The 27,785-nt window shown below is 45.0% G+C and overlaps 1 protein-coding gene across 2 annotated transcripts in view; it reads right to left on the bottom strand.

Annotated features, from left to right (window-relative positions):
* Window positions 1–27,785, bottom strand: part of RXFP1 (relaxin family peptide receptor 1) — a 288,445-nt gene that overhangs the window by 23,945 nt on the left and 236,715 nt on the right. For both annotated transcript variants that reach the window (XM_032955172.2, XM_032955171.2), the window contains exons 13-17: window positions 20,228–20,299; window positions 18,260–18,331; window positions 6,232–6,461; window positions 2,558–2,777; window positions 734–924 (exon numbers count right to left, since the gene is read on the bottom strand). In XM_032955172.2, coding sequence (XP_032811063.1) covers window positions 734–924; window positions 2,558–2,777; window positions 6,232–6,461; window positions 18,260–18,331; window positions 20,228–20,299 — 785 coding nt within the window. The remainder of the gene's footprint in view (window positions 1–733; window positions 925–2,557; window positions 2,778–6,231; window positions 6,462–18,259; window positions 18,332–20,227; window positions 20,300–27,785) is intronic.

Raw genomic sequence — 27,785 nt, 5'->3', positions numbered from 1 at the left:
CTTCCTTTTGTTCCCCAAAGCTTTCCTCTTCTCCATTGCCCATTCCCTCCCTCTTCCTTCCTCTTGCTCCTCCACTTTGTCCCGTCCCTCCCCTCCCCTTTTGTGACTCCTGTGCTTCCTCTGTTACAGTCACTCATCCCTCGGCCCTTTCGCATCCCTGCCATCTAAATCACTCTATTTTTGTAACCGCTTTGAAACTATGCAAAGTGCCTTGAGATAAGGTGCTCTATGGACTCATTGTATTGTCAACTAACTAAATTAAGCAATCAGATAAAGTTGTGTGAGGGCTGAAAAGGTCATTCTTTCAGCTCCCCGGTGAGGTAGAAGAATTGTCATTTGCATGTTACATTTTTGCACAACGCATGACAATTTCATTTGTTTGGCTGTGGAGGGTCTTCACGACAAAAATTACGGGGCCAAACCTGAGGCCTAACTCAAAACTCGAATTGCGGTTCGTGATATTGGCTGCGACAAACCAAATAGGTGCTGGCTAACACCATTCGCCAATTTGTAATACAAGGCTGAGTGAGGGATCTTTGTGCGTGTGTGTGTGGCCACACCACCCCCTCGTGTGCCTTCATAGGTGCTGCTGCTACTCGCTACATACAGCACGTATCCCTTGAGCCTGTTAAGAGGCTACATGGGGGGCCTTTGTCTTTGTAACGTATGGCACATCAGCCTTCACAGCCAGCTGAGAGTTTATGAATATGTTGTTTTGTGGATGGGCTGTTACCTAGGAATATGGCCACGGAGTAGGCCTGAGCCCCGGGCCTCTCGGTCTGGTCCGAGTGCAGTGGGAAGCAGACCCCGTTGCGGCCATAATAATTCCCAAAGAAGTCTTCATTCCACAGTGGCGTGAAGGCGACGGCGAATCCCAGGAGCCAGATGGCGGTGAGAACGGAGAACGTGCGGCACCGCTTCGGCCTGAGCGACAACGGAAACTGCTTCAGTTCACATTGCACTTTGCTAGGGTTGCCACCTCTGGGGTAAAAAAATAACCGAGACATATCACATCGTATCATCTTGTCAAGGAGCATAAACCATCATGCGAACTCCGGTTATCCTCGCAGCGACTTTCACCTGGCCATCGAACGAAGACTGCCACCGCATCGCGCGCTTTTCAAATGTGCTTCTGCGGCCGTCTGGAAGGCTCTTCCTTCCAATATTGTGAAGCCACTGGAGCTATGCACTTTTTAATCTAATTTCAAAACGAATGTCTTTAGAACTGGTTTTAGTGTTTTGTTTGTTGTCCTTCCGCACGTGCGATTACCACGGTTGGCAATGTACGGCGCGAAAGAAATTCAACATACATACATACATGTTATTGCATTTTCTTGAGCGGTGTATTATAAGACCTTCAGATATGCTGGGGCAGCTACCTCAAATAGAAAATGATCCTGGAAAGAAAATGGAACAAGTGGCAAATCTGTAAACAGTAAAACTTGATGAATACTGCTGGGCTGCCTGATGTCATAGGCAAGAGCCATCCTCCATGAACACCGTGGGCCCGTTCAGCACAGTATTTTATTACTTGTTGTCTTGCTAGAATGGGAAAGCCTGGCACAGTACATTAGAAGATGGGAGTGGTGTGGCCAGAACCACGCTTGCCCATCTTTGTCTCCCCAGTATTGATATGTACACTGCACCAGGTACTCATTTGAGGCTGAGTCAACTCAAGGGAGGATCAGGACTAGTTTGGACATTCCTCACTGATGGCAGTAGGAATTTAACTCAGGTCACCAGATCTCACCAATAGCATAACATATATATTTTTATGTTTAATTGAATGAAAAATGATGGACTGAGCTATATAGCTCTTTTTCAAAATTGATCTGGCCACGAATAATAGCTCAATGAAGTGGCTCATAATGTGGAAAATTATAGAAGCCAAATACCCTAAACGCATGTTTCTAAATGTGAAAAATCGGATGACTCGTAGAAAAATCCACGTGACCACGGGGAGAACATGCAAACCCCAGATATACAGGCGTCAGGGTCAGGATCGAACCCACGCACCTCCTGTATACCAGACGAGGTAGTTAACATCTCGCTACCATGAGCTTTCAGTACTTAGAAGTGATCCGAAGATCTCAGGAGACCTTATTGGAGTGTAAAATGTAATTTCTTACAAATATTGCGGGGATAATCCATTGGGCATATTGTAGATCATTGTTTAAATCCGGGAAGCTGCCCTGGTGAATAGCGCAGGTGTATTAACCATCAAGATATGCAGTTCGCTTTGCAGTGGACGTTAGCAATGCCTTGGCGTCTTCTGAAATTAGTGGGCTATTGTGTGCTGGCATCATGGTTCAAATTCGAACATCTGAAACACTTACAGTACAGTACTCGTTTGGAATTACACATAGCAGCGTCGTCCCCCCTGCTGGCGGACTACATCCATCTGAGAAACAGCGCATTCGCGATAGCCACGTGCTGTAACGATGGTATATGTATGTATGTATGTTTACGTCTTTTCGCACACCGTGCTAATCGGAGTTGCGGGCGAAATACCAAACGCACCAGATTACAATGATCGTAATTTGTAGAGGTTGCACACCTGAAGTTGCTGAAGGGAAAGACGATGCAGAGGTACTTCTCGATGGTGAGATAGGTGAGCAGGAGCACCGAGACCTCGGTGGAGAGCATGGCGAGGGAGCCCATGATGCGGCACGGCACGCTGGCCATCCAGAGCTGTGCGTGGCGGTTGTACTCCCCGCGGTAGCGCAGGTCATACGCCCCCACGAAGAACAGGTAGATGCCCATGAGGCAGTCGGCGCCTGATGCAGAGGGTGCACACGATGGCATGCTATTGGGTGGTGACTTTAACCCTTTTCCTGTTTGCGAGACGTCTGCAAAGTCGGTAGGGTGGGGTGGGGTCCCGTAAACCGCTGAATCTCGGAACGCGCGAGTGGTTCGGCGTTGGTTTTATTTAGAGAGGCGTAGCGCTGCTGTTTTTTTAAAGACACTGGACTCACCGCAGAGAACTGTAATGACACGATCGCACTCCATGATAGCTGGCACAAAATTGTGCCACACGCCCTCCCACATGGCATTATGGGAGACTCGGAACCGATAAAGTTATTGTATTTATTCGTTCCGATGACATACACGGAATTGGAAAAAAACTGATGACGTACGTCATCTGATTGGGAATGGGTGAACAGGCTAGTGGGGTGTTAGCGGCACAGTACATGAGGGGGTGGTGTGGCCAGAAGCATGGTTGGCCGTCTGTCTCCCCAGGCTCAAAATCAGTTTAGACATTCCTCACTGATGTTAGCAGGAATTGAACTCGGGTCGCCAGATCCCACAAATAGCATACAAAGTATAGATTTTAACGTTTAAGTATTATTAATTTAATGAAAACTGCGCTTTTAAATCTTAATTGAAAACGCATTTCTTTAGAACTGCTTTGTGCGTTTCGTTTATTGTCCTTCCCCAACACCTCCGATTTTCACAGTTGGCTACGTACGGTGCGAAAAAAGTTCAACATACATATGAAAATGAGTTCTGTAGTGCTGGCTACGCCAAGTCAGTGATGGGGAATTTATGTTCTTTTAATTTTTTCTCAATCCTTGGTTGGCCACTGCTTGCACGATTTGCCAATTCAAATTATAATAACGTGGCGTGCACATTCTGTCAAGAGAGATGTGTTTATTCTACATACTAATTTGTGTGAACTGAACATATTCTGTGGCATTATTTGAAGGCCAGTACATTGCGTGATGTATCATATCCAAATTTGCAGACTTACCTGACAATTGCTAAGTTGTTAGATTGTCCCTGACGGAACAATTTCTGGAAGTTCATGCCTACAATAACAAGTCGGTGGCTATTTCTGTTTCGCCCAAAGCTCAGGCAAGTCAATCGTGTAACTTGGTATATGGATGATGGATGGAAGTTAAAATGTTAACAGTCACATTAATTCCCTCCCTCGGGATAGAGCAGTGGCACAGTGATTAGTGGACTACACTGGGAAGTCAGATACTTGAGTTTAATTCCAGGCTAACATCAGTAAAAATAAAAATGCATCCCTACACTTGCCAGCTCACGCCACTGTTGGCAGAAAAGCATCCACAAGAGGGAGCTCTAGAGAGGCTATATTGGCCTACTCTTCCACCCTGGCAAGACGTCTTAGAAGACGTGGGAGTACCAACACTTCATCCCACCACACGCGACCCGCCGATCTAACTGTGGCGCACCGATGGGTGCCCAGGATTTAAGAGACTTGGCCATTGTTTCAAATATTTCGCCGGGAGACCGAACCAGTTGGCCTCTGGATTGCAGGTCCAGTGTGATAGCCACGATACCACGGCAGCATCATGATCAACATGGAGTGTGATATTCGAACTGGTTCTGAGATTCCCCCTCCGCCTCACTCCCTTTGCAAATTAGCATTGAGCATTGTGGAGTATGGTAAAACAACCCCCCCCCATGGGAGGCCTTAATCCTGCATTTGGATTGCCAAAGGGGCTGTGCAATTTCCTAATTTTATTTATTTACTTATTTTAAATAAAGAGGTATATCCCGACCACCAGAACATGCGCTCTTCATATCATTTGCAATTGGGGCTAATTAGGTGGCGGGGGAGGGCGCAGAAACTATTGCTAATAATGAAAGCTTTATTAAAGTGATTATATCGGTAAAAAGGTGATTAGTAATCCGTATAACCTATTCTGATGCAATAGAATAACGATATTTTTGTTAATCACTTTCTTCTCGTTTTAGTCTGGCAACTGATTTGTTTTTCATTGCACGTACCCGTTGTTTTGTAGAATGGTATGTTTCATGTCTAAATAGTTTACTCTAAAAATTTCGAGAACAGTCTTTTTTTGGTGGCTTTATAGATGACGTTAGTTAAAGATTTATCTTGTACTTTTTTACATTTAACTTTGAAGGCAAATTTATTTCGTTCATTCGGCTTGCACTTTGTATTCTTTCCAAGTCTGGTGGTAACTCATTTGAATGTCACACGCAGTGCACATCATACAGAGTGGCAGTCGTAACGTATATATGGATAAGAATATAAAATATCCACTACTGGCTCAGGACTGCAAATGATTCGCCCTGCCCTAATGCCCATAACAGCATCGAGGCATATTGACTTAACTTCAAATGTATAACTCCAGTATACATAATTGCCCATTATGCATGCATTCAAACAGACCATACAAATGTCTTACACACATATACACACTCATAGTTGTGCACATTCAGTCTATTTATAACATATTTCGATTTCACATTCACGGTAACATTTCTCTGTAAATAAAAATAATAATGACGACTTGCCACTTGTTGAAATCCCAAACGTCGTTGGAAGTCATTGCTATATTTCTGTAGCTTTTTTCCCCCATTTTAAGAATAACAGTAAAACTATATTATTATCAACACAAAAATGTCCATTAAATCTGGTGACCTAATTAAAATGTCATTCCAAATTTACAAGAAATGCTTTGGATCCCATTTATCAAGCCTGAAATCTTAGAACACGGTAAACGAACGCTGTATACACGTGTCATCGACAGACATTCTCCCATAATTGCATAGACTTGTTATTGCACGGAGTATTATTTCAAATGCACATCAGAGCCATTACACAACACAATCGTGGAGCCAGCCAAGTGGAAACATAGTTTGAGCACTCGTCTGACAATTGGAAGGTTCTGAGTTTATATCCCACTGGGCAATTCAATCAGCCCATCAAACAAAGGAGTAACACTCTATGTGGGAAATTAAAAGGTTCTCCAATTCTTAAGAATTAATTTTTACACTTGGTTTTACGCAGGAGACTCTCCCTGAGTCTCAAGACTCTTTTTTAAAAGGGTCCTGCCAAGTTGTCGTGATGTTGCTACATGCAATACCGACTGAATGATTTGCAGGCAATTTATTGCATCGGGATGTTTGGCCAATACCAGTTACATTTTACCCGTGAGTATGAAAACCAGGGGACCCCATAGGAAGCCCATGCAAAACTGGTGAAGACCATACAAATTTCACGCAGAAAGGAGCCCGAGTCGGAAATCGAACCCAGGCCCTCCTTGCTGCGAGACTACGAGTGTTACTGCTGCGCCGATATGTCTGTGCCACAACAAAATTTATTTTTTTACCACAGACTCAGGGCGGCCAAACGGTGGAAACGAGTGGCGGTCCCAATGCTCATCAGCACTTGGGTCAGACGGAAGCAGTCGCCCGTAGTGCGGTGGCCGTGGGCGGCGTGGTGTGGCCACTTACAGCAGAGCGATTTGATGGACAGGGCGTGCAGCTGATTCTCGGCGCGGATGTACGTGCGCATGCACACCACGAAGAGGTTCCCGAAGCATGTAGCGAAGGCCACCACCCACACGAAGACACGCAGCACCACGTTGGCGAGGAGGTCTTCGAAGGACGAGATGCCGTCCGTGTTGGGCTTGCAGCTGCGCACGTGCGGAGCGTAGCCACAGTACTGGAACTTCTTAAAGTATCTACACGGACAGAATTGTAAAAATAAAAATTACACTTAAGTCTCACGTAGTGCGTACAATGCCAGCGCTGTGTTGGTGAATAGAACCCCTTTGGATAAACAAGGACTGTGTATCCATCCCATGGACAAGAATGTTAAACATTTTTGTTACGCATTTTTTTGCAAAAAAATATGTTTTGAAATTGCTCATGCAGTTCTCGGATGTCCAGGCCAAAAATGCAGCAGAAAAAAAAACGGTGGTCTGTTAAAGTTACTCGTACTATTTTTTCTTCAGGCCAGTCTAGCTTGTGGGTTTAATTGACGTGGAAGTGTTGCAATCGGTGAGTGAGTAGTACGTTTTGTGCACTGTGACTGGTACAAACTTGCTATGGCCAAATTCAAGGATAGCTCTCTGTCCAGTTACAAAGTGGAAACATACATCCTTGCCTATATGTAGTCTGTCAAGCTTATATCAGGAAAATGTACTAATTGTTTTCTGCATTCAGGAGTGTTTTGATTACACAATAGTTATCAATAATAAAATAACAAATTTCCTATGGAGAGTATGACCCTTGCCATACGAATATGGAATTTCTACTATCCTCTTTGGGACACTAAAACATATGCATGTCACTCTGTAGGTAATTTCAGCCTCGGAATTGCATTGACTGGACTGACAAAGGGCATCATAAATCCATTTCTGACTGAGAGCATGGGCATGCCGTGAAGATCATGGGTCCTTTTAACCATACTTCATCAGTACGGGTTTGGGAAGACATAGAGCTTCGATGTGGGAGCATATAAGTAGAGTACAACAATTTATTTAACTGTATTGCCCTGTGTTGCTTACCATTGTCGCCCACACAGCAACACTATGACAATTAGTTTATGCGTGGTGGTCACCCATCCAAGCACTATCCAAGATCAAAACCTGCGTATGTTTTGAGATCTGAAGAGATTGGGCACATTCTAAATGATTCGGTCATAGAAAAAAACGACGTAGGAAATGTCTGTTAGGTAACAGAACATTGTTATCCTTTCGTGTCTTAAGCTGCATATGTTCTTGATGATTAACACAAAACCACAGATTCAAAAAGCACATTTATTGAAAGTGGATAATGGGAATCAGCTCCTTAAATAAATCAACTTGTGCTATCGTCACATCAACCCAAATTGCCAACGTGCTAATTTACCCCGTTTAATAGTTTAAAAAACAATTTTACTTCGCTTTTAATCGAAATAAACACGAAGGGCGAAAAAAACTTCACTTCTGAAAAAACCCAGTCCTCAGCCAGTTGGGACAATCCAGAATCCCCATGACAGATATTGGAACCCCACGTAACAACCCATTGTTATTTTCCAATGAAGCAGTACTTATTTTGTCAACCACGGAGAAAACTGAGTGACTCAAGGAGTCAGAGCGCTGAGCCAGCACCGTAGAGATCCTGGATCTGAGTTTCCCAGATCTCAATGCAGTGGGTCGATAGTCTCAGTCCAGTCACCAACAATAGCACAGCAACAAAACTCATATTGCATATGGTTTTCACATTAAATTGACTTATTTGAACAATGAGCATTGTATTCTTCAGTTTGATAACATTGTGAAAAAAAATATGTGCAGGGCATCAAAAGTGTAGCTAAAGATGCATATTCGTGTGAAGTCAGCAGTTAACCCCTTCCCGTTCCAAGACGTCTGCAAGTTGCAGGGTGGCGTGGTCCCGTTCATTGCTGAATCTTGGGACGCGCAAGCGGTTCAGCGTTATTTTATTTTGAGAGCCGTAGCGCCGCTGTTTTTAAAGACATTGTACTCGCCACAGAGAACTGTAGCGATACGACCGCACTCTATATGATAGCTGGCACGAAACAATTCCGTTCCGATGAAATACGATGACGAAATCAGGAGTACGTGTATGTCCTCGGCATGGGAAAGGGTAAAGTGACATCATCTTTCCAAGACTGTTCTCTGAAACATGGTGAGGCTAGCCGTGATCGTGGTGATGTTAGCTACGGGGGTGAGGCTAGCTATGATCGTTGCAAATGCAAATTTCTTCATCTTATGAAATTATACTGATTAGCACACTCGGAATATAAATCAGAGAAAAGCAAAGAAAGGGAAAAAATATATATATTCATTTTCCATCGACCATGTAGCAATTCGATTTATTGCATGTGAAGTGACATAAATGATGTCACGATAGTGTCGCGACAGTACCGAGCGAGTGGTACTGTAAGCACCAGAGTATACCATGGGAAGAGGCTGGGTAAAGACACAACAGTCTGGGTGAACTCGAGGGGGCACGTGACCGGATGAGGTGGTAACGAGGACCAGAGAGGAGGTGAGAGGGACACGTGATGTGTGCCCTGAATCGTCGAGAAGGATCTGTAAAAGGGGGGCGTGGCCAAGAGCGGGGCCTGGCCATGCCGCAGCGGATAAAAGCCGAGTCCCGGCGGTGATCGCGGTTCATTTCTGGGAAGAAGTCCTTCCTTCGTCTTCGTGAGTCCTCGGTCTCCGGCAATGGCGGAGCCAGGATTTTCAGGTAGAGGAGGAGCGGGCGCAACCCCTCCAGACATGAAAAATGATAGAGGAGTTGTTAGTAATAAGTAAGGACTTGTCCCTTGCTTTTTATTTGACGCGTGTGCGGCGATGGTGCAGCCATCGATCGAGGGGTCGAATTCGAACCGCGTGGTGTGATCGGAATCGCGCTCGCTGAAGGTGTCGATGCCTTCAGGGAAGTCGTGTACTGTATACGCAACTGCGCACAATTCTGTGAGTCGCTTATAACTGCTTTGCCGTTAGTTATTGCCAATTACGGACTCAGACTATTGTCCTATCATCTCATAGAGTCCCTGGCACGTAATAATAATATGCTACACACAGTGGCAGTGGGGGTCGCAAAATGCCGATTAATTACGAATAAAACCCAATGATCCGATCGAAATTAGGGATTTCGATGGGATCATTTGGGGGCCACGTGCCACCCCCCCCACTGGCTCTGCCAGTGGTCTCTGTTCTTCGCGCACGTGGACTAGGCAGTGTGTTGCTTGTCCTGGTCCGATTTAGTAGTTATCCCATCCAGTATGTATATAGTCACATGCATGTGGTGTTCACCCCTCCAAGTGTATATACTGTAGTTACTCGTGCTGGTCACCACCCTTAGTCGTTATCCAGTTAAATAGATAGTTACTTGTTGGAATTAGTGAGTAAACGTGTTGCCTCCAAGATCAAGTGTGCGCCTCAATTGAACCCACTACACATGTGGCAATATGTGCAGGAGCTGAACGCCAATGTTAAGGTCTGCGAGCTACGAGAGCGCTTAGGGAGAGAGAGAGAGTTTGTGAAGTTTTGCTATTCCTCCTCTGTTGAAGGAGCATGGACTACAGTGGTTTAGTTTAACAACTAGGCTTTCCCGACCAATATTAGCCAACTCTGGCTGTCGCCTGATGAGGCTGAGTTATAATTACCGGCGAAACGTCGTACTCGAACTGTAAATGTTGTGGGTTTACTCTCCAACACACCGGTGTGCTGAACTAGTAACAAATTGGGATGTTTTTTTAAAGTGACAAACCTTACTAATTGGCTGTGTCGGGTGGTGGAGGGTTTAATAACACATTTATATTATGCGGTCAAACCCAAAAAACCTCTAATATGGATGTGGGTTGCATTGGCACAGTCCCACTCCTGTGGTCTGCGTCTTTAGGTTTCCATTCATGATGGGGATGTGGTGCGCATCGGTCTGTTAATGTTCTGATGATGCAGTTGATGGACACACCACCGGTGTCTTCGAGGATGGAATGTCAAAGCCAGGGGAGGTGTGATGCTTGGGTCTTGAATGAGGAGGTGTTTGTACTGGACATCCATGTTGTTCCACTTTGTTGGCCAGCATTTTTCTGGATCTGGGTGAGAGTCTAAGATGGTGACAGCACGATCCCGAAAAAGGGATTGGGACTTGATTCGGTTGTGAGGGACATTGTTGAGGTCTGGTTGATGGGTATGTGGTTGTAGTTGGCAAGAAAACATGTCAACTCCCTTGTCATATTCTTGGTTCTTTCGGTAAAGTCACGTTGGAGGGAAACAATAAAATAATAAAATATATATAAAACAATAAAATTCTCACGACGTTTCGACTGCAACACAAGCAGTCATCATTATGTGTGATGATGACTGCTTGTGTTGCTTATATATTTTATTATTTTATTGTTTCCCTTCAACGTGACTTTACCGAAAGAACCAAGAATATGAATCACTGCAGTCACGAAAGCTTTAAATCAAAATTTAACTCCCTTGCCGTTTGCGTGATGTCTCTGCAAATATTTAGGGCATTGATGTTCGCCAGAACATGGAGCCAGGGGATTGGTGTCAGTTTCAGTGTGCCGATTATGATGCGCATCACTTGATCAGTTTTGTGTATGAGCTCCTGGACCAAGCTAGAGCGCGGTGACTCTGACACTTAGTAGACTCTGACACTTAGTAGACTCTGACACTGCGATGACTATGATACAGAGTAGATCAGTGAGAGGGTGGCAGTTCGCAGCAAATCAGCTGAGGCATCCTAGATCGTTCCTGATCGTTTCTGTAGCAAAGCGATTCTTGACATAGTCTTTTCACAGATCTGTTTAATGTGTGGCTTGAAGGTCAGGCATCTGTCTATACTATTCCCTAGATATCTCGGAATGGGATCGTAGTATACTGTGTTACTGCAGAAGGACACATCAAAGGTGAAATCTGCTGCATGGTTGTTCAGGTGGAAAGCGCTTGTGGTGGTTCTGGAAGGAATTGGTCGATGTCTCCAGCAACAAAAATATGCCTCCAATAACATTCGACCAGCTATTAGAGTTTTAACATTGTTCTTGAGATTCGTGCCCCGAGTCAATCTCCACCTGGGATTTGAACTTAGAAGTTTCTGATTGTTACTCAAGCACCACCAGGCCGGTCAGGAATTACCATGTGATGGGAATCGAATTGTTGACTCTGTACAAAATATCCAAGTGATGCGTACTCCCGAGAAAAAAATTCCATTACCTTGCTATTGGCTTTTCCTATTAAAAAAGTTGTATGTGTGGCTGATCTGCCACCTGCTGACAGCCACGATCCGTCTATTGATCCCTGTCTTTTCTTTGACCCCGCCACACCCCCCCCCCCAAATTAAAACAATTGACCAATGAATAGAAATATGGAAACAGAGAACGAACGATGCCTTTAAAAAAAAATTAAAACATACAGCTGTTACCAAGCGCAGCTGGCATCATAAATAACCTCCTTCTAGAGATATGCAACTGTTTGAAGTAGTGAATTTTATCCAAAAATACAGATTTTACTTTGTGCTATTTTATAAACGTACATTGAATAGTTTAGGTCGTCAATGCTTGTTAGGCATGCAATGTGGACGTGGCCGTGATGAAAACATACTGTAACTTTTGACGCATTACCCAATAATTCTATTGGTATTGCGTGTGCAGACATGGATATCTCACACCAAGTTTGGTGAATAAAGGAACATGTTTTTTTTAAAGAAAGTGTCACTTGATGATATAACTACCATGACTGAGAGCACTAGGGCTATCGAGTCAAGTCGGTCTTTGCTTCTTTTCCTATTCGTGTCCATCCACTAAAGCCAGAGGTCCTTCCAGCATTGCGCTCATCTCAGCGCTTGCAGGTCGCCTGCTGCAAGATCTCGCGCAGTGCAGGGGCCTACCTCAAGGATTGGGCAGAGCGAGAGGTGCCAGGTAGTGGGCAAAGCGAGAGGTGGCACGCAGTGGGCAGAGCGAGAGGTGGCACGTAGTGGGCCCAGTGAGAGGTGCCACGCAGTGGGCAGAGCGAGAGGTGGTATGCAGTGGGCCCAGTGAGAGGTGCCACGCAGTGGGCACAGTGAGAGGTGCCACGCAGTGGGCAGAGCGAGAGGTGGCACGCAATGGGCACAGTGAGAGGTGGCACGCAATGGGCACAGTGAGAGGTGGCACGCAGTGGGCAGAGTGAGAGGTGCGACACAGTGGGCAGAGTGAGAGGTGCCACGCAGTGGGCAGAGTGAGAGGTGGCACGCAGTGGGCAGAGTGAGAGGTGCCACACAGTGGGCAGAGCGAGAGGTGGCACACAGTGGGCAGAGTGAGAGGTGCCACGCAGTGGGCAGAGTGAGAGGTGGCACACAGTGGGCAGAGTGAGAGGTGGCACGCAGTGGGCAGAGCGAGAGGTGGCACGCAGTGGGCACAGCGAGAGGTGGCACGCAATGGGCCCAGTGAGAGGTGGCACACAGTGGGCAGAGTGAGAGGTGCCACGCAGTGGGCAGAGCGAGAGGTGGCACACAGTGGGCAGAGTGAGAGGTGGCACACAGTGGGCAGAGTGAGAGGTGGCACACACGCGGGCAGAGCGAGAGTTGCCACGCAGTGGGCAGAGCGAGAGGTCCCACGTAGTGGGCAGTGCGAGAGGTGGCACACAGTGGGCAGAGTGAGAGGCGGCACACAGTGGGCACAGCGAGAGGTGGCACACAGTGGGCAGAGCGAGAGGTGGTATTCAGCGGGCACAATGAGAGGTGCCACGCAGTGGGCACAGTAACAGCAGCAGCTTCGTGACGTTATTTACGAAGGACGACCGTCTCGTATTCACATTGCATTGCGGCTCTTGGAATATTGAGTGTTTTTTTCCCGCACTCGAAATGAGAGGCTCTTTTTGTTATTTGGTTGCCGACGACCATAGCAGAGAAGGGTTATTAAGTGCATGTTTAATATCTGTAATACACCCACTGTTCATTACAGGTGGTTTGTTGCAAAAACATCCAACATATAATATTGTACTGCAGTATATTATTAGTATTAGCACGTTATCATTACGTAATTAAAAGCCAATCCAAACTGCGTGCCAGATTGGATCAACTGATTGATTCTGACTGATTCAGTTGATTCCTGGATCGAATCCTGGATTGGATTTCCAATTTCCAAAAAGGATCAAAGGGGTGTTTTCACCCCCCCCCCCCCCCCCCCACACACAAACTGCATACCCCGAGCGAATAGGCTGCAGATCTCTCTCTCCGTATTCTCAGTGCTATCCCCTCATGGGGGCTTGTGTTGTTTTTATACACGTGCAGCCCAGCACTGAGAGAAACAATTGTTCCAAAAGCAGACACGTTCTAAAAACTAGTCTCAAAAAAGTTTTTTTTACGGAACAAAACAGGTAATGTTTAATTAACGCTGAAAATTAAAACACAAGCCTACAAATGTCACATTGCGCTCAATCAAACGTGTTTTAATTCGATCAGGGTAAACGTGAAGCTAATGCCAGCATTAATTGCTTCAATTGCAGCCAACGTATCAGTTCAATCAGGTGCAATTAATGCACTGGATTTGCAAATTAAGGCGATGATGTCAAGGGCGGTAGCTCGTGTGCTAACGGGATGGAGACAGTCGTACGGAAATAACTCTACATCCAGTGCAGATAAACCATCATGCAGACAAGGTCAAGGGACCAATACGGAAAGTGGCATTAATACCACCACACTTTGTTGCCGTTTATCTCGTTCTGCAACTGATGCACAGTAGACACGTACAATACGTTATTTCGCGGTGGCGGAGCCTAGCGGTAGCGCGTTCGCCACTTGTTTCAGAGGCTCACGGTGTTGAATTCAGTGGGCTGCCCTGATTAATACTGCGGTGTGGTATTAACCGAAACAATACTAATACCACACGCAGTCTGCTTCACAGTGGAGGTGAAAGATCCCCTGACGTCATTTGCAAGAGTAGGCAATTTTGGGCCGGCATCAAGGTCAACGTTTTCCACGTAAAAATAAAAATGCACCCGTAAATTACTCAATTGAGATTAAACATAACCGTCATCACCCCCTACTGATGGACTAATGCCCCAGGTCACTTACAAATGAGACCCATCCTGGTCTCTTCAGTTCCCACCTGGTTAAACAAAATCAACTTGAAACATTACAATTTGTATGCGTGCAGCACCGGAATGCAATGGCAGCGCACGCCGTTGTACCGAAACAGCATGCATGTTTTATTTTATAGTGGAAGGCAGTCGGTTATAGACAGAGGTGAAAAAGTTCTGGAGCCTGAACTTGAATAGGCACAGTGAGTTGACTGCAGATATTTCTGGGCAACCTCCAACTTAGCAAAAGTTCACTGGGAGCTTCAACCGAAAGCCTTGGTTGCTGGAGCAGAGGGTGCGTGTAGGGGAGTAGAGTGAGATCAGTGGGGGAGAGGTAGTGTGGAAAAGGGGGCGAATCCATTAAGGATCTGAAAAATTACGAGCATAGTATTGAAATTAAACGGGCATTGGATTAGGAGCCAGTGGAGGAAATGGAGTCATGGGATAACGTGGTCTCATCTGTGGATGTGAGTGATAAGACTGACAGTGTAATTTTGGATTATCTAGGCAAATGTCCACCAAGGGGTCTGCCCATATGGTGATTTTTACAGCTACCTTTTATACGTGTTAATGTGGGTGATGTCAGAGTCGGAAACAAAGGGGTGTAACGATGCATCAATTAATATAATTGTTTAAATGCTAAACATACCTACATAATATTACTCAAGATTGAACTGACGTCTTTTTTCCATTAACGCAAATTGTGCGCACACGATATGCTGCTACGTTTAAGCTAAGCTGAGCGATCAAAACGTACCAATGAGGGGGGAGGTATAAACTTGATTTGAAGCTTTCGTGACTGCAGGAATTACTCTTTGGTTCTTTCGGTAAAGTCACGAAAGCTTCAAATCAAGTTTGAACCACCTCTACAGGTAGGATTTCCACACAACTCACACTTAACTAATAATTTAGCAATCTTTGGAAGAACGTTATCAACCAGGCAAAGTGTTAACTGTTGTGTTAACCGACTCTCTGTGTTGCATTGCATTACATTTCCAAATTGTACTAAGTTTGTTTTCTCAAACTTCCTATTTCTCTAAATTTGATCATGTTTGTCTAGTTCAAATTTTCTTTGTCTATAGGTCCAGTTTCTCTCCTCCGGCCGCTCTCATTAACATGCTCATTTCTCTGCCCAAAACCCCCCTCTCTCTCTATATAAGGCCTCGACACAGAGTCGTTGTTTCTCTGTGTGTCTCTGTGTGTGTCGCTCTCTGTGTGTCTCTGTCTGTCTCTCTCTGCTTGTGTGTCTCTCTATGTGTCTCCGTGTCTGTGTTTTGTCTCTCTCTCAAATTTAGAAATCTTTGGAAGAACGTAATCAACCAGGTAGGGTGTTAAATGTTGTGTTAGCCGACTCTCTATGTTGTATTGCATTACATTTCTAAGTTTACCAGGTTTGTTTTCTCATTCAATCATACCTGATGACGGTTGCTTGTGTTGCAATCTAAACGTCGTATTCTATTATTTAATTTATTTTCTTTCTACGTGACTTTACCGAAAGAACCAAAGAGTAAGGCCATACAAATTTAGGCAGAAATATATTTGCAGTACATTCTTAAAACCAAATCATGCCCCCTTGAATCCTAAAACATTTGTCGAATCACCGTCCGCAGAAGAATCGTTACACCTCTTTGTAGGGCATGCTGCGGTGCAGGGTTTGGTGGCTGGCAGGATGCCTCTACCATCGCTCGTGGATGTCGTTGGTTAGTAATGTTTTCCTCTGCTATTGTTTACGACCGTCCAGGGTCCCGCTGCCCTGCTGCGAGTGCTGTTGGTCTACGGGTAGCAGCACTGCACTGGGGGAGCCAAACTTGCATTGAGGCTTCGGGGGTTGGGGGTCGTGGATGGTTTGTCAACGTCACTCTCAATAAGAAGGGCGCAGCACGTGCCGTGCAGTTCAGATCCAAGTCTTACAAACATTGTTTTACGGTCATTACGAAACCGCACATCTGGAGCGCAATTAAGGTAATTATCTGTTCATTAATTAAATAGATGTGCTTAATGGCTGTATACAACAACATCACAACCCCCTGTCTCCCATCTACATTTAATAAAGGAATGCATTAAGCGAAACCATGTCCATAGCTATTGTTCAACACAAGACATCGCTGAAAATGTCAGTTTTTTTTTCCTTTTAAATAATTCACTGTCATCTCACGAGTAAATATGTATGAAAAAAACCAACAAAATAGTACATTCACCATAAAATTATAGCTTCCCTTGGTTGGAAATGTCACGTGCAAATAAGAAAACAAAGCATTTGCAATAGCAGAACCATTATTCCCGGCGAGTTGTGATTTGTTAAGACTTAAGCGCACGGATGAGTCAGCAGTGCTAATGGCGATGCCTTTGAATGGCCAATACACTTCACAACCATCGTGTCTTTTTATATCCGCGCGCTTGCAAACAGCAAACCGTCGATGAACCCAGATGACGTCACCGAGGGCCCCTGCGTGCGATCTGCCGCTGAAGGCTACTCCGCCGGGCATCTGGCCACTCGCGCTCTGCCTCGGACGGGAAAGTTGCCATGACCAAAACTTTGGTGTAAACATGGACCGGGATTCAAATGAGCATTCTTCACGTTGCATTTCATGGCTGCTTGCCGCTCACGAGTTCTCATGTCACTGGCTGAGGGTTCGGGGTTCTACTCTCCAAGTGAGTGACAGCGGCCTCTGTCCTTTGCAAAAGGGGGTGGTTGAGTTTAAAAGAGGCGAGAGAACTCAAAGAAGTAATATGGAAATTGCACCTCCTACATTTTTGCTGTGCATAGGCCCATAGGTCAATGTTTTTGCGAAGTAGTTAACAACGAAGCCCATCATTGATGATATAATTGACATTTACTATTGCTGATTGGCCGTGTCGGGTGGTGGAGGGTTACGACACATTTATAAATAACGCGATCTAACCCAAAAACCTTTATTATGAATAATATTGGTCGCGAAAGCCTACGTGTTAAACTAATACACGATGTATAAAAGTTATATTGTAAATTACATAACACCCTTTGTCAACCCATCACTGCATCCAGTCCTCCGCAACACACTTTTTGGTTGTATATGTTTCCTGACCATATTTTACCATGCTGGTCAGTGTCGGTCGGTGAGTGCGGGTAGAGGGGGGGCAGGAACAAATTCTAGATCCCACTCACTACTGATGTTAGCCGTATCTGGGAATGAAGCTCAGGTCGCTGGGGGTTTATAAAGAAACGAGTGTGACAACTGCCGCACCATCGCTCCACCCCATTTATAAATGATAAAAATGTACGTACCGAATTCCCTGGTTATTCGCGAGGGATACGTTCCGGAGATACTCGTGAATAGCACATTTTGTGGATAACGATAGTCGCGTACGGATTACCTTAAATGAATGCGTAAATATGCTTTTAAATGCATGAAAATGACCGTAACACATAACTTCATCTCATCACCCTATCTCTCATCACTTTCTCAGAAAGCATTTTCTCTCATCACTTTATCTCACCTCTCTACAGAGTCGTGTTGAGTTTTTCAGATGCGATTTGCCGACAGCAACAGTCGCGTCTAGCAAGTTGGTGAATAACGAGGGAATACTGTAGTTTTCTCTGGATTGGCAGGTGCAACGACATATGCAAGAGGTGACCCTGCTCAAAGGACCATTGCGTCATGCACATGTACAGAGGTTGTGACGTATATTTCCCACACCTCCGATTAGCACGGTTGGCTACATACGGTGCGAAAGAAGTTCAACATGCATACGTAAATTCCGCATTTTAATGGGGAGGACCAGTGTCTCCATATGATAACCGCGATTGATGTCCCAACATCTGCCCGAGAGGGTGGATGAGTTGAGTTGACCGCCGTCTAGGATTTAAATTCGCAACCTTTCGGTCGAGACTGATCTCTGGCACCGCACCAACCTGGCCCAGAGATGTATCCTTAAAAAAATACAAAAAATAACTACATGAAGAAAGATGAACTCACATGTGGGAGAGGGCCCGGAGTGGCTTGAACATTCGATTCTGAATGTTGTTTATCTCAATTCCTTCCATGCTCCTGTAGGGGGCAAAGCAGAGCTGTGTAATGTATCCGAGGAGAAAAACCTTGTTATTCGTGGCTTCGAGAGCAACCGATACGCTGTTATTGAGCAAGCAAGCAATTTTGCCTATGGGCCAAAATAATTTTCCACAATGTATCCATAAAAAATGTTTTCCTCCAATAGTATGCAATTATACTTGTATTAAGTCATGGATGCGCACGTGTCTGTTTTAGTTAATGACTTTATGATAATATAGTTTCTATTTATTTGCATATTTTGGCTATTGAGAATGTTGGATTTGTCCAATATCTGCTTTAACTATGAACTGTTCTCTTTTTGCCCTTCAGTTTATATTTTTTGTTGTATTCTCCAATGTCTCCTTCGCAGGAGATGTCTTATCGCATTGCCTGTAAAATTAAATGTACAATTTCCACTGTACATGTGCACTGTGTCATTACAAATCTGTCACTGAGACTGGGTGTACTGCTTATCCACACTGGGTAATCTAAAGTGTCCAAAGTGATGTTGGAGGTGTACACGGTGATGATTTATAGAATGAAGTTTAGAATCGTTGATACATTTCATTTCCACGGATAATAGGCCACACACAGCTGCACAAAACTCAATTTAATTCCATTTTGTATGAAATGCGCGTACCCTCGGTCCATGAACTAGCTCGTCAGATATATTTTTGTTTTACTCCATTCTAAATGACAACTCTATTCTTAACTTAAGTATTCATAGCCCAGGCATTGTTATATATAAATGCACCAGAATATGTATAATTCACAAAATTACGTTCAGGGTCACAAAATATGTTTGAGTCGTTTATTGCATATTCTCTTTGGTTCTTTCGGTAAGGTCACGTAGATAGAAAAATAACTAAATACAAAATCCATTTATCAAGAAATTAGTTTTCAATCTAGGTGACGAGATCAGCAAGGTATTGTGGTTTATTTGTGGCAAGCACTTTGTTTGAGTATGATGTTCAGTGATGCCCCCAGGTTTACGTCTGGGATGAGTTCCTGAAATGTGCAACGACGGATATCGAAACGACGTAAATCGAAGTGATTTACAAGGTTAGGTGGTGGAAGCGAAAGGTTGAGAGGCGACGGAAAACAAGAAAGGACGGACCATGCTGCCAGCGATGTAAGTGTGGATTGAGGCGATGCAAATCAAGTCGTGGCATCAATTAAGTGACGACGTATTTGTGAAACGGGGAAGACATAAACCGGGGTATTAATTCGCTATATTCCAAACTTGGCCACTCTAACTTGAAATAATGAAATTAAGTTACACATTGCCTTTTCAGTTTTGTATCCGCAACGCATTTATCTATGAATAAAATACAATTACCTTACAGCTACTTATGGTTTATTCATTGAGATGAATACAATTGGTGAATTTTAAAAAAGTCGTTTAAACTTTTACTCAAGACCAAGATAAAGCGTATTCCTGTGCAAAATAGTGTTCGCCAGTACTTATTTTCATTAGTGTTTCGAGACAGTTATGGAAATGACACATTTACATGGCAGGGGCATGTCCAATCAAAGTTGATTGCCCACAGAGTGGTGCTGTACTCATTTTATTATGAACAGAAGGTTTAGAGTCTGACTCTACACCTTAGTGCGACTCGAACTTGCAACATTCTGAGCTGCATTTGTTTACAATTAAAAATACATCTCACCATGTGCACTATTTCAGTAGAAACAGATTCTGTGAATTAAAGCTAACAAATGTCACATACAGCTGCTGCGTTTGCCTCGGGCCAAGAGCAATATGAGGTTGATGTGGTAAGCATTTTGCTCACGGAAGAAGCACTAAAAAACCAGGGCATATTGTCTTAATACAGTAGGAAGAAATATGAGAACGTGACAGATATAATCCCAAAGAAAACAAAATGAAATACTTACAAGGACTCCAGGCTCTTCAAAAAGTCAAACTGCTGCGAGTGTATAGACAGCGAAGGATTATAAGAGAGGTTCCTGCAAGAAAAATAGTTATGCATGAAAAAAAGTTAGTAAAAAACTATTAAGAAAACGTCCAGTTTCTGCTTGTAAGGAATATGACCGGAGCTACTGCCTTGAGAAATGTTCAAATGGCATATTCTCTCACAGGTTACATGCACATTATTATAGTGTTTGAAGCTTCGCCGAAAGTAGATACCGCACTTAAAATGTATCTCACTGAAGGTAACATTAAAAGGTGCAGCCATGCAACTGCTTGTTCCCGGCACTGCTGGCAGAAGGGCCTTCACTAAGGGGAGCTCTTGGAGAGAGCTTCTCACACATGGTATTTTGGCCTCCTCTTACACGCTGGCCACACATTTTGGGAGGGTTGAGAGTACCCACGCTGTACCCCACTACACGCAACCTGATCGACTGACTATGGTGTGCCTATACACTGATGGGTGGACAGACACAGGGGGATTAAGGAAATTAAGTATTAAACTAAACTATTTTTTATTTTACCAGGTAAGGCCCACTGAACTATATAGCTCTTTTTCAGAAGCGACCTGGCCACAAATGATAGCTCAACAAAGTGGCTTATCACGTGGAAATGTATCGCAACCAAATAGTCTAAACGCATGTTGATTTTAAATGTGAAGGGAAAACCCGGAGGACCCGAAGAAAAATCCACGCGATCCCAGGGAGAGTGTATATAAACTCCAAACATACAGCAGGCGTCAGGGACGTGATTGAACCCACGACCTCCTGCATACCAAGCGAGGTAGTTAACATCTAGCCACCGCAGCGCCCTTGTATTCTAGAATTCACCTGCTGCACTGTGGCAAGGTTCCACTGTATGTATATGAAATATATTTAATAAATTACTCAACTTCATCACACTATTTTTTAAAATTAGTCTTCAATTCTCCTCAGACATTGCTGAGCTTCTAATTATATATACAATGTATAATAAAACGTTGGCACATCATTAATTATGAATCATATTTGAGAGCACCTGATGCAACTGCTTAATGGCTTAATTTTTTTGCTTAGAGTACATGGCGACATTAAAGTGCTGCACACAATGTGCTCATTGACAAAGTGTTCTTTCATACAAACATTGCGATGGAGAGGTGTGCTTCCGATAAGGTCGTGTGACTGCTGAACATGTAAACAAGAGTAACACTGTCTGGAAATAATGAGTCCAATGGCGACTCTCATCTGAGCGTTGTTAATGAGGCTTTGTAGCTCAGATGTTGAGAATGATCCCTGTTCATTAATAAATGAAAACATAAACTCGCAAAGGATATCACTTAGTCACTCTCAATTGACGCTGTGCACAAACACTAGCAGTGTTCCCGTGTTCCTGGCTACAACCATGAAATAACATAAGCTCAATAGTAAGAATCCCATCGGTCAAAAAATAGTTGAAGTCATTTCTTATAAAATTTGCACTGCGGCAGTGCTCACGTGCTGTTGACAGCCGAGGCAGTGGGGGGGAAGTCCACATTCCTGTGACAGGGATGAGCCTATCCATACGACACATTCCGAGTAAGAAAATAAGGACAGAATGTGTAGTGTGTGTCTCACGGGGCACACACAGAATTCTGGAGGCACCACGATGTATTCACAACCGAACAGGGCTACGGGACAATAATACTCAGGGTCACTCTAGACCCCCAAAGAGGTCTCTATGTAAACTGGGTCCCCGACGACCGATGCTCCAAGACCCCCGAAGCAACGCCGCACGGTTCGCTCTTTCCCTCAGACAACCCCGATCGCTCCGCCTCCGTCCCTCTTATCATCACGAGGGGGCGTGGCCTCGCTCCGCCTCCGGCCACGCCCCCTCCTCGGTCTCTCGAGACGGAACTGGAGCCAGCGTCACATGTCCTCCGGGCCCCCGTTTCCGGGCCCCCTTCACTCCCCTGAGTTGGCACGTCCCCTCTCTCTCTCTCTCTCTGCGACGGGGCCCTGCTCTGTAAGGGCTTTCTTTTCCGCCATGTCTCCGTCGGCTCCCTCGAGAGGTAAGTGCACACTCCTTTACCAGTTGTAGTTGTAGTCGGCTTATACGCCGTAGAGACGCTATTTACGTCTCTACAAATGCATAACGATACACGTATTACAACAGCTGCTCTCTACTGAGACGGTACAGATGTTTGCGGTTCCGGACAGGGGGGCCACTCTGGTGAAAACTGTGGGTGTATTTACAAAACAATACATGTTGTCCGCATCACAGTGGGCATTAAATATTCCATGATGTAATTAGAAATGAGTAGGCCATTGTGTGCCAACGTCCAGGTCCAAAATTGTAAAATTCTAGAAATTACCCGCAAATTACTTCATTGGGATAACACGTTATAATTATTGCCCCCTACCCGCAGACTATGCCCACGCGTAAGCCAGTGCTAAATTTCCTTGTGTTTCACGGGGACAGCTGCCAATGGGGGTTGCCCTTCGGTTGTTTGAGATGAGATGTTATGTAAGGCGCCTTGAGTTGCTGAGGTACTTGAGCAAGTGGCACTACAAATGCAAAACATTATTGACAGTCCTGAGGCTGAAGCCGAAATTCAATATTTCCATGATGTTGGCCATTCTCTCAATTGGACCATAACCGTTAACTTCCCAAAAAGTGGCCCTGATTTTATTGACCCCAGACGAATGAAGTATTGAGTTGAACCCCGAGAACCAAATATATACCATATAAGCAGCATATTAATGAATAAAATACAATGTTTACATGATGTGCATCATGTATGTAATATTGTTTAAGAAAAATTACAAACGGTACAGGACTCAAAAAATATGCTGCGATGATGATCATGTTTACCAGGCCGCCACAAATCTCTGTGGATCACACTGACGCTGGGTAAAATGAATGATGCATGTCAGCAGAAACTGATTCGCTATTGCAGAAACTCGTTAAAACTTAGTTTTGGCACGACTGTAACTTTCAGGGTGGCACAGTTCATTCTCTTGACACAAGCAAATTACAACGCAACTTTTCCCCCTATTTTATATTACAACAGTATTAGCGACGACAACAACAACAAAAAGCAGATGCATTCTTGTTTGTAACTACACTATCGACATGTGGCACCTCATAATATAAGACCGTGTAAATGTTTTCTGGCCCTTCTTTGTATTTGGATATGTACCAGTTGTCAAAGTCACCATGTTTTCTTGGACTCATTGGTTTGGGTTTGATTCCTAAGAAAAAAACCTTGGCAAATTTATGTTGAAATTTAACCAAATCTGTCAAATACCAGGCATGGTAGGGGCGGACAACTGAAATCCAGATCTGGGTGCATCGCAGAGAGACCATTATGTGCTTGGATATACCCGATTTGCTGGATAACAAGTGGACCATGAACCTATGGATTTCCGGCCTCCGCTGTTTTTGTCTGTTACGATGGGTTTCTCTTTGTCACGTATAGATTTGGCCATTAGCTGGCAGTACAACAAGTGGGATGCTGACATATCTGTAAGGACTGTTGAGCGATATCCAATTGTATCAGACGTGCAACGATTCTCTGCCATCGCGATGCAATGCATCGTTGTAATTTGAAGTAACGATTCAAGAATGGATTTTTAAATGCTTTGTTGAACGTAATGCCTCTAGCAGCTGCAGGGGTCACGTGAAACTATTATATACAGCATACGCATGAAAATAAAATAACGTATTCAGATGGGCACAATTTGATTAATGTATCGTGAGCATAAACATCGACAGTGGCAAATGACTGGTGGCACGACTGCGGAGCAACTCCACAAGCACGACATCAGGGAGAGGGCTGTGGGGAAATATTAAGTGAGCAGAGCAGACAATGAGGGCGGGGTGGGGGGGGGATCCTAACGCCACTGACCAAGTACACACACCGGGTGTGTATTTGCCAGCCGGACGCCCTCCCAGATTAAACCGGCTGAGTCAGGGATTAATGGGTACGGGCGCGGAGGCAATGGGCCGAAAAATAACGAAATGTAACTCTTCATGTAAGGACAGCAAAACTTTGATTGGCTGTGCAGGATAACGTAACCCCAGGTATTTTTTTTCGAAATCAAGGGGCATAAAAAGGGGAGCCCGAAACGGTTCAGGTCAATTCTCTCATCTCCGACCTCCTGGCCGCCCAGACCGTCCCTCCCTGAATGCCTCCTCGAGCCGGTCGCAGCATCCGTGCGACGCTAGCGAGTGCAGCTACGAGACAGTGATAGATAAATTCCTCTCTCATCTCCGTCCATCCCGACTCTCACAGCGTCCGTGCGACGCCGCGTGGTACGTACAGTAATAGGGCGTGTGAATATCTGGAGAATTGGCTAGTAATAGGATAGGCTCTGCTCGCACAATATTCCCTCTGGGCAGTGCAGAGTTATGCGCCATGAATAAATAAAAACGGTAGCACAGAGCATCGGCGCAGTGTTGTGATTCGAGTGTGCGTGGAGCGAATGTCCGCCGGCACGCGCAGGTGCGGGGTAGTGCATAACCACCCGTCAGCACGCGCGCGTTCTTACAGTCGCTGTAGTGTTAATCGTGGGGCATGCGCATCTTAGAAATATAGCTGCCCGCATTGCACGCGCGCGTTCTTACAGTCGCTGTAGTGTTAATCGTGGGGCATGCGCATCTTAGAAATATAGCTGCCCGCATTGCACGCGCGCGTTCTTACAGTCGCTGTAGTGTTAATCGTGGGGCGTGTGCATTATAGAATCTGATCGCCGGCAGGGGCACGCGCGTGCTCGCCGCTGCTGTAGCCTTAGTGTTGGTGTGTGTGTGCGGAATAACCCCGCGCGGCGGTGAGCCAGCAGTTTAGCTACGTCCCTTCAGAGGGGGCGCTCGCTAATGCGGATGGGCCGATCACCCGGTCGGCGGGGGACGATCGATGCGGTGGAGGAGGGAGTGGTAGGGGTGGACGCCGGCCCCCATAGCTGCCTTGATTGCGCGAGTCATTTTATTACAGGTTCAAGAATTTTTCTCCAAACATGCGCGCTACTCCAACTAAATATCTCAATGTCAGTTACACTGTTTGCAGCACCCAAAGCACTGAAGGGCTCCACTAAAGACGTGACAGCCATTCAGGAATGAAAACACCCCCCCCCCCTCCTGCTCTTCCTACCCCCCCCTTTTTATGCTCGTAATCTCCCCCCTTACCTTCCCCCCTCCCCAATATGAACGTTCAACTTCTCTGCTCGAGGCTCCCCCACCAGGGTGGAGGAGCGGTGAGCCCAATCCACCCTCTCATTCACCAAGCCTGCCCGTGCGTCCATCTCGAGGCCTTTTGCTTGTGGGATTTATGACCACCCCATACCACCACCCCCCGCCCCCCACACTTCTTGTTCTGTGATCGGTGCTATGTACCGGGGCTTGCACTGAGTTGAAATGAAAAAAAAAGAATACGAAAATAAAACTTTGCTTTCGACAAGACACGCACATTTGTTAAGTAAAATTCATGCAATTCACTGAGTTCGGGTAAGTCCCGGTGCACTTTTGTTTGCACTTCTCTTGCTGCTTGCTCTTCCCGTGTAACTATTCAAACTTTAACAGTCCCCGCAAGCGTCTCTCTCTCTCATTTTTTATTTTGTATTGATGACTACGTTCGGCCTGCCGTTTATTAATTGGGTCCCCTTGGCATTTTTGGGCCTCAGGTGCTGGTGCTCGGCAGATCGCGATGAGAGAAACGGCAGCCTGTGTGTACGGTTTTCACTTCTTCGAGAAGCGAGGCCTCAAGGAGAGAGACAAGGAGGTAATGATGACATCGCAACCAGCGCAGAGTGCTGATGATTTTTTTTTTTCGGAGCTGAGTTTCACGTGGGGTTTTTGGGCGGCTGGGGAATGCCACTTCATAGGCAAGGGCTAATACAAGTACAGCAGAACCCCTCTTAACGACCCCCTGTTAACGACTAATCGCTTAATGACAGGCCTTTACAGAGCCCAATGTGTAGTGTATAATAGTGTAGTGTATTGTGGTGTAGTGTTTAGTAGTGTATAGTGTAGTGTATAGTAGTGTATAGTGGTGTAGTGTACAGTATAGTGGTGTAGTATATAGTAGTGTCATGTAGAGTATAGAGTAGTGTATAGTAGAACCCCTCTTAACGACGGACCCCCATAGAGCCCAATGTGTAGTGTATAGTAGTGTAGTGTATATTAGTGTAGAGTAGAACACCTCTTAATGACCACCCCCTATTAACGACGAATCGCTTAACGACGGACCCCCATAGAGCCCAATGTGTTCACTTACCGACCATTCTCCTGTTAATGACAGGCTTTTGTAGGTGCAGTAAATATTAATGAATACATTGATTAACCATGTTTCTTTTAATAATACGTATTCACAAATTTATTTAAGATATTGATGTATTAATATCCATTGTTTAAATATTATTAAATACTTTTTTGGGTGAAACGGTGCAACTTGTTTCGGTTTTGTGGAACCAATTACCCTCCTTAAGGGTTCTACTATAGAGTGATACCCCGATTAGTGCCCTCCCGTTTAACACACATTCGCTGTAACTTACTCAACGTATTTATACCCAATCCCGTTCCACGTACTGTGTGTGGTACACACACAGTACTTGGAACACGGATATTTATGAACGCTTCCACGAAGGGCCACAATTTTTTTTTACATTGCACGGCGAACACGGCGCCAAAATGGTGCCCAAGCATTAAGCGTCCCCTGGCTGGCGATGGTTTCTTTCATTTGTACATGGTACACGTACTGTATTCATATCCCCCCCAGGCCCGGATCATGGTCCCGTGAGGCCCCTGGTCACGTGTCTTTTGGACGCCCCCCCCCACCCCCCCGCTTCCTATATTGGTGACTTTCTTTCCTTCCTCCTCGCAAAATCATTCACTAGATTGTCAAAATCTATCTGTCTGACAAGGTCTGAGTCTATTGACATAAGTGACAATGAGCTGAGACGTGTTTGTCACATGCCATTCCGCAGCTAATATTTTATTCTGCCTAAAAGGGAAAATGTCCGCTCATCCTGGCAGTTTGTCACTGGCAAAGTTAGAAAAACCCAAAGTGCAGATTAAGTGCCTGCAACGTCTCAAGCAATATACTTGGACACTTCTCACCCTCAGAGTCAGACATGAAAGACTTGAATTGGATTTAGTTCGTTGGCAAAGTTCATATTCAGGTCTGATGGATATGCAGCGGAGAATGCATTTACCTTTTCCACTATGACATCACTTTTAGACACCTAATAAGAGACTGGTCAAATGCTTGTAAGCGTCCAAGCAATGTTCAAGGCATGCCACTAGCCTATCAATGACCACATAAAATGTTTATATTTTGAACTTCTCCCTCCCCTCAAGTGTCACACCTAGCTCTGAGCTCTCATCTGTACCTGTTACATTTAAGACTGCCCTTTCAAAAGCCTCAAACTGGTCTCGCTGTCCTACCACAAAATCCCTCAACGAAGACAAAAGCTGTGCTGCTACAAAGGTGTCAATGTCACTTTTCTGTAGGTGCATGCTTGTAGCGTGGAGCCGGTCAAGTGTGACGTCTCAGAAATGTGCCATGAACAC

This window comes from Petromyzon marinus, chromosome 16 (assembly GCF_048934315.1).
Source record: "Petromyzon marinus isolate PM22_M1 ecotype Great Lakes invasive population chromosome 16, UKy_Petmar_22M1.pri1.0, whole genome shotgun sequence".
In the NCBI taxonomy this organism is placed as follows: domain Eukaryota; kingdom Metazoa; phylum Chordata; class Hyperoartia; order Petromyzontiformes; family Petromyzontidae; genus Petromyzon; species Petromyzon marinus.
Note: the sequence above shows the minus strand (reverse complement) of the source record. Positions and strands in the feature narration are given on the sequence as shown.